The 7492-nt window shown below is 39.7% G+C and overlaps 1 protein-coding gene across 1 annotated transcript; it reads left to right on the top strand.

Moving 5' to 3' along the window:
- Positions 1–3629: 3629 nt before the first annotated feature.
- LOC121414831 (G-protein coupled receptor 54-like) lies at positions 3630–7196 on the top strand. Its single transcript, XM_041607887.1, has 2 exons — positions 3630–3763; positions 5210–7196. The coding sequence occupies exons 1-2, from the start codon at positions 3664–3666 to the stop codon at positions 5893–5895; spliced, it is 786 nt and encodes a 261-aa protein (XP_041463821.1). The 5' UTR covers positions 3630–3663; the 3' UTR covers positions 5896–7196.
- Positions 7197–7492: the final 296 nt, after the last annotated feature.

Genomic DNA, 7492 nt, shown 5'->3' on the forward strand with positions numbered 1-7492 from the left:
TATTGGAGCAAACACCCTTAAAATAAAACGCTATAGATATGAGTTAAAGGAATCAAATATATTATTCATACATGAATTTACTTCTCCGATTCTAAAACTCCTAAAACAGATATTAAAAAATGTTTTAGGTAATATGAGATGACCGAGGATAAACTGAATAATTATTCAACCGAGGTGTGAATTCCAGCACAAGTCACTTTCACTCACAAGTGTATTTTATCCAGAAATTCATGCATGTAAACATCCTTAATATCAATGAAGAAATAGTTTAAAAGAATTGTACCCTTTATTGTATTTTTTTTAATTTGACAATAGTCCTCGAATCTGCTTGAACCTTTAATTGTCTTAAACAAATTTTGATTGTTATTTTTTTTACAGAATTGTATCAGCCTTTTATTCGGATCCTAGGCAAACAAAACATTCAACAGGGTAGAAGCATAGTGGCGGATGAAGTGGGGACCCCCCCCCATATATGACCTCCGCCCCATTGAGGCCAGTAGGCCCCCCCAAAAAAAAGATACGTTGTTCATATTTTCATATTGTGTTGAAGAAAAGACAATATAAAAATATGAACAACGTATCTTTTTTTTGGGGGGGGGGGGCCTACTGGCCTCAATGGGGCGGAGGTCACATATTGGGGAAATGACTCTTTGTAGGCTCGTCAGAATAGCTTTATTTAAAAAAAATCGTGTACCCTTATGTCTCCGACTGAAACGCCCCTCCAAAATGAGTTGGAAATTCTTTAAACGCTCTTATATGAAAATGTCTGTACGAGGGATGGGAGATTGTTCGCTAAGCACGTTCTTCGAAAACCCCTTCCCCGCTTAATTGAAAGTGTTTTTGGCGTCCTCGAGGGATTGCAAAATGGGTATGAACAAATGGGGGGGGGGGTCGAGAGGAAGAATGGTTTGTCAGGGGCATTTCCAAGAAGTAAAAAAAAAACTAAGGGTGAAAGAAGAAAATAAAAAAGGAGAAAAGGGCAGATGTAGCCGGAAGGAAGAAGTGCAAAGCTCTGTAAGACTGTAACGTGTTATACTCTATGATCCCCCTGACTAATTGAGAATAATATGAGGCCATATTAAGGTCATCTTGCACCCCACCCCCCCCCCCCCCCCCCACCGTCAAAGTGTACACTCACGCCGATCCTAGGGGAGGATGAGCTAGCTGAAAAGAAATACATGAAATATGAAAATATGTTGATGTTTCCATCATAGATATTGGGAATCTAAAAGATAAATCGTCTTATTCACCTTTCTTGTTCATCAACATTATCATCATTTATTGTTATCACTTTTTTCAATATCATCATTATCAATTCATCATCATCTTCATTAACACCACCACCACCGCCACCTCCGTCATCATCACCACCATCATCATCACCATCATCATCATCACCATCATCATAAACATCATCATCATTATCAACATCACCATCATCATCATCACTATCATCATCATCACCATCACCATAATTATCATCATCATCACCACCACCATAATTATCATCATCATCATCATCATATCATCACCATCATCATCTGCGTTTGTTGTTAATTTCGACGCTTCAACACTTTTAAGCATATCTTTACTTGGCTGGCGCCATTTTAGGCATTACTATATAGCTTCTTTCATTAATATTGGGAGCATCGTTACTATATCACCATCTCCACCACCATTGTCATTATCATCACCATAGTCATTATCATCGTCATCATCATCGCTATCACCGTCAACATCATCTGCAGCTCTGGCAGCAGTATCATCATCACCACCACCATCACCATCATCATTAACATCACCACAATCCTCATTATCATCAACATTATCACCATCAACACATAATAGGAGTATTCATGGACCTAAGCAAAGCATTCGACACTCTTGACCACCAGGTTTTACTTAAAAAAACTTGAAAATTATGGAATTCGGGGAATCACACTATCATGGTTTGAGAGTTATTTGTCTGATAGAAAACAATATGTCACTCACAATAATATTTCTTCTAACTTTCAGTCATTAAAATGCGGAGTTCCACAAGGATCAATCCTTGGCCCCTTACTTTTCCTTATATATATATTAATGATCTGACTACTGTAACGCCTTTATTATCATTTGTATTATTTGCGGATGACACAAACATTTTTTGTTCAAACACTAGCTTAGAAACTTTAGTAGATACATTTAATCGTGAATTACCTAAACTATCTTTATGGTTTAAATGTAATAGGCTCTCACTTTAATAATATAGACAAAACAAACTTTATGTATTTTAAGCATACAAGTTCACATATTACTGAGTTTCCATACGACATATAAGCATAGATAATATTCCACTCAAAAGGAAAAAGAAACAAAGTTTTTAGGTGTCACAATAGATGAAAATTTAAATTGGAATGAACATATACGTTGTATAACTACTAACATCTCCAGAAACGTAGGTGTACTTTACAAAATGAAAAACATAATTCATCATACTACACTCGTTTTACAATACAATTCATTAATATTGCCGTATATATCGTACTGCAATATAGTTTGGGCAACGTGTGCAAAAACTAAAATTAATACAATATACTTACTACAGAAAAAAGCAATTCGAATTTGTACTAATTCGCAATATTTATCACACACAAATCCATTTATTCCATAAACTAAAGACTCTAACTATTTTTGACATAAATTCATTTCAAAGCTTACTGCTTATGTTCAAATACGTAAATAACATGCTCCCACCTTCATTTCACAATTGTTATACTATGAACACATCTATCCATTCATACCCTACGCGGAACTCTTCTAATTTCCATTTAATCAACCCCAAATTGCTTATTGCGCAGAGATCCATAAGTCCTGATTTGTGGAACTCTCTACCAGAATCTATAAAAAGATCCACGTCTCTTTACTCATTTAAGGCAAACGTTAAATCTATGTTGATATCAGAATATTTGAAGTAAAATTTCTGTGTCGATGTGTCATCATTAAAGCATCATCACCATCATCATCCTCTCCATCGCCTTCATCTTCACCATTTCACCATCATCTTCATCCTTATCATCTCCATCTTCATTGCTCAAATTACATTACTGCTGTTTTTCATGAAATGTACTGTATATCGATTCTGCTGTATTAATGTATTATATTAATCAATGAGTTTTAACCTGGGGTTGTCATTTTTTCAAGCAATCTGCTTATGATGACAATCCTTCTCCTGCAAATTGTAAATGTTAACTAATTTGGTATGAGATCAGTTTTGTTTGTAATGATAATTTTAGTACATTTAGTTATGATTCATGCCAAAAAAGTTCTCAATATACTATGTTTGTTATGTTATGGAAAATGTATTATATACGAATGATGTAATTGCAGAAGTAAACAATAAAATCAAATCACCATCATCATTACTACCACCACCACCACATCAGCAGCAGCATCATCTCACGGAAATCGTCTTAGAGAAGCACCTCTATGTAGAAAATGATCATTAAAATGTCGTTGGCGCTGCATTCAAGAATTTTAAAATCATCGACTTTTCCTCTTCATAAGAACAATGATCATGATGAATATTGTGTTTGTGCTTGATACAAATAATTATTTTCCCTTTTTTATCTATTGCTGTCTTTACAGGTGACTGTACAAGCATCGAGTGCGACTCTGGTTGCCATGACAGCAGACCGCTACCGTGTCATCCTTCACCCAATCCACTCCCTCCATTCGCGGACAGTGACCCGAGCCAATGTCATCAACTTCGTTATATGGATAGGTGTGTATGGCATCCAGTGAATAGCATTATTTTATGAGAGAGACACGTACCGGGGACACGTATGCCTGTTGCGGCATAAATTGTCGCCGATGCACAAAATGTCCCCGGCGGAATATTTTAAAAACATGCCACGCCAGATTGTCGCAGCTCGCACAGATTGGCGCCGGCGCGTTTTTTCTCAGGCGGCAACAACTGGGAATTTTTGCACCACTCTTCAAAGGAGACGGATTGAATAATAACGAAAATAAATTGAAATGCCCGTCAAAGGACAAAGAACAACTGGGAGGTTATTGTCGAAAATTCGTGAACCGGAACAGCTGTGTCGTCCTAAATATTGCAAATATACCGTTTGTGCAGTATCAAATACGGAACTGTGGTTTTGGTTCATCAATTTTCAACAAAGACTCTTTGTCATGAAGGATGTTTGAAAATACATTTCTGTATTCTTCAAGCAGACCCCGTGGCAGTTTCGAAAATTCTCTACTAACCTTGCTGCACAGGTAGGCTGTCGTCTCGTAGACCTGTACAGATTGTTACCATTTTCTGCGTTGCTGATATGACCAAGGATTTGACCACGGTCTTTACGGTGTGCTAGGGTTATTTATATTTACAAGCAATTGACGCCGTGGCGTCAATTTGTGCAAGCTTCAACAATCTTTTCGGTGTATTTTTTAATTCCCTCTATTATTTTGATACCGTCCTGTTTTCTTCTGCCACCTCCAGATTTTCTTGAAAGATTTTGAGGACCCCACCCAAGATTTCTTATCCTTATCCAAGATTATTTGTCCTGTCCATGCTTTCTGATTTTAATGCTGCTGTATATGTTTTGGTGACTTGGCAGATAAAAATCAGTCAGGGTGCCCCGCCCCTGCCGTGCCGTATCTGGTACCCTGAAGCGGCAGACGTGCCGATGGTAGTAAGGGAACTTGTGCAGTACAAGGGCAAGGATGATCGACTCATTAATGGAAAAGATAAGACGTGCATGTAATAATTAAAGAAGCTGATTTAAAAAAACATTTAAAAACGCGAAGGCTTGGAAGGAATATCTCTATAAACATGATAAAGGGTTTGTAACCATAGGCGGCGGAAGCGGGGGGGGGACAGGGGGGACGTGTCCCCCCCTAAATTTGAGGAGGGGGGGACGGTCCCCCCCCTAAATTTGTAGTTGATGACCTTTTTTTTTTTTTTTTTTTACTTGTCAAAATTTTTTGGGTTGTCCCCTCCTAAAATTTGGGGCTTCCGCCGCCAATGTTTGTAACACCCTGGGTTTGTTGCAGAAAAGGTTCCATTTATCTGATTAAAGTATCGTAATGTGTTGTTAGATAACTTATCTCGCCATGTTGACGTACACTTTTCATATGTCAACTTGGCATGTCGACAAGTCGATGGCACTATAAAGCCTGCGTAATATTTTTACATTTCCCCTTCTGTCTGTTTTCCCTCCAGCGTCCTTTATTCTCCACATACCCGCCATGCTACTGATGGAGGTTCACAGCGGCCCCGTCCAGGGTGACAAGTTCTGCGGTGCTCGTGGCTTCAGTACCGGCAGCCAAGGTAACCAACAGAAGTGGCTCTACGCTTTCCGTGCCTACCAAGTCTACGCCAAGTTGATCCTCTATATCCTTCCCTTCGTGGTGATGTCGTACTGTTACCTCCGCATCCTGCGAACAGTCTGGAGCAGCTTCTACCTGGCGAGCATGGCGTCGGAAGCGCAGCGGAAGAAGCGGTGGAAAGTGACGAGGATGACGCTCCTGGTCGTCATCCTTTTCGGCGTCTGTTGGGGCCCCATCCACGCCATCAACCTCGCGACGTCGTTCCAGATCGATGGCGAGGCCATGCAGAGCGTCCACCTCATGCACTTTACCTTTTTCTCTCTCTGCCTGGCATATTCCAACTCGGCTCTAAACCCGTTCCTCTACGCGTTCAGCGGGAGAAGCTACCGGGAGATGCTCCTCTACTCGTTCCAGTCTCGAAAGACAAGGCGTAAGTGTTCGAGTGCGTTCACACGAGGGACTCGGCTATACTCGCCGCAGCAATCTCTGAACTCAGTAGAACCTAACAATTCAAGGGTCAACATCAGACCTATTCTCATCAGGAAGACATTTCAGACGCTGCAAACGAACTCATTATGAACATTGATTCACCCTAGAGTTAAGAAACATTTTTAAAATCATCGTTCACAAGGATATATATATTTTTGAATATTCATCTATGCGAAACGTCGGTGTGATTTATTCATAAATGAAAGTTTACTTTTATGGTACATTATTTTGTATCTTAGTTATTTCGAAATTCCAAAGAAATCTTGCGTGTTTTATCAGCAGCTTTGAGTGATATTTATTCACCATCTATCAAGAATTATTTTCTGGGAATTATTATGTATGCCTTTCCTCAAGCTCAATAAGCAATTATTGAAATAGCGAAGCGCGGGCTGATTTTTTTTTTTTTAGATCTTGTCCTAGAAGCGGCACACACTTTTCACTTTTGTAATAATTAATAGGATGGATATCTTTCTGAATAGATGATACGAGCGCGAAACACGAGCTGAACATTTTGATATTCCGGTCTGAAAACCGGACAGTTTAAGTATGTTTCTTAAATACTGAACAAGCTGTGTATCTCAATGAATAATTACTGCGAGCATGAAGCCGGGGTTGATGTTTTTTTGTATATTGACCCGAAAGTGAACATGTTGACAACTGTTTAACATGTAGGTCTAGGCTGAAAATGACGAAGAGCATAAAAGATGTCACTATATAAAATGATGTCAGTGCAATTCATATGGAGAGGATACTTTCTCGCTTATCAAATAATGCAAGCGCGGGCCGAATATTGTTGATTTTCCTCACATTTTTGTATGAATAGAATGCGTATATCGCTGAACCTAGATAATGATAACTCGAATAGCGGGCAGAATATTTTGTGCATATTGACTCGAAAACATAATATTTAAAGTCCGTTCTTATCCTCTTGAGAAGAAAATCATTTCATTCAAGGCAATGCGAGCGCGAAGTGCGAGCGAAATTTTTAATTGTAAGTAATTACCGAACATTCTTCTTTTTATTGCCCTCACTATTTCATTCGCTTATCTTCCTACTCTTGTTCCCTTTTTTCCTTTCTGCCTTCTCCTCCCCCCCGTCTTTTTTTTTTTGCGGCGCCAATACGGGGCCTCAACCGCGCCTCGCCCCTGAATCCGCCAACGATATTTCTTAAACTTAATTTTAAAAAAAGAAGAAAATCCGAGAGAATAGTCGTGTTCAGGATGCTATTTATTCGTCAATGGCATACCGTGGGTTATGGCATGGAGGGGCACGAATGAACGAACGAATTGACGCGCCCTCAATAGCCATGTACTCTGACCTGCACTCGACCTGGGCGTTGTGGCGTGCGCCTGTAATCCAAGCTGTGGGGAAGTTACAAATTGATGCAGAGGTTGGAGGTTCGAGCCCTGGTCACGTCTTTCGGATGGTGACGTTAAAGGTCGGTCCCAGCCCTGGTCACGTCTTTCGGATGGTGACGTTAAAGGTCGGTCCCAGACGTAAATAATCATATCTGATTGATACACGTATGACAAAACTCAAATACACACACACACTCGACCCAGGTGAGGTGAATGGGTACCCGGTAGGATTTATTCCTTGAATGCTTTTGCGCCTATTAATATGGCGGCTCATCTACAAGCCGGGGTAATGATAACGAGTATCAAAGCGCAGTTGGGTATACGCAAAT

The sequence above is a fragment of the Lytechinus variegatus genome, chromosome 5 (assembly GCF_018143015.1).
Source record: "Lytechinus variegatus isolate NC3 chromosome 5, Lvar_3.0, whole genome shotgun sequence".
In the NCBI taxonomy this organism is placed as follows: Eukaryota; Metazoa; Echinodermata; class Echinoidea; order Temnopleuroida; family Toxopneustidae; genus Lytechinus; species Lytechinus variegatus.

Coding starts and splice junctions, on each gene's coding strand:
- LOC121414831 (XM_041607887.1), top strand. CDS start 3,664: ATGACAGCAGACCGCTACCGTGTCATCCTTCACCCAATCCACTCCCTC. Junction 3,764..5,209: donor CAACTTCGTTATATGGATAG/GTGTGTATGGCA, acceptor TTTTCCCTCCAG/CGTCCTTTATTCTCCACATA.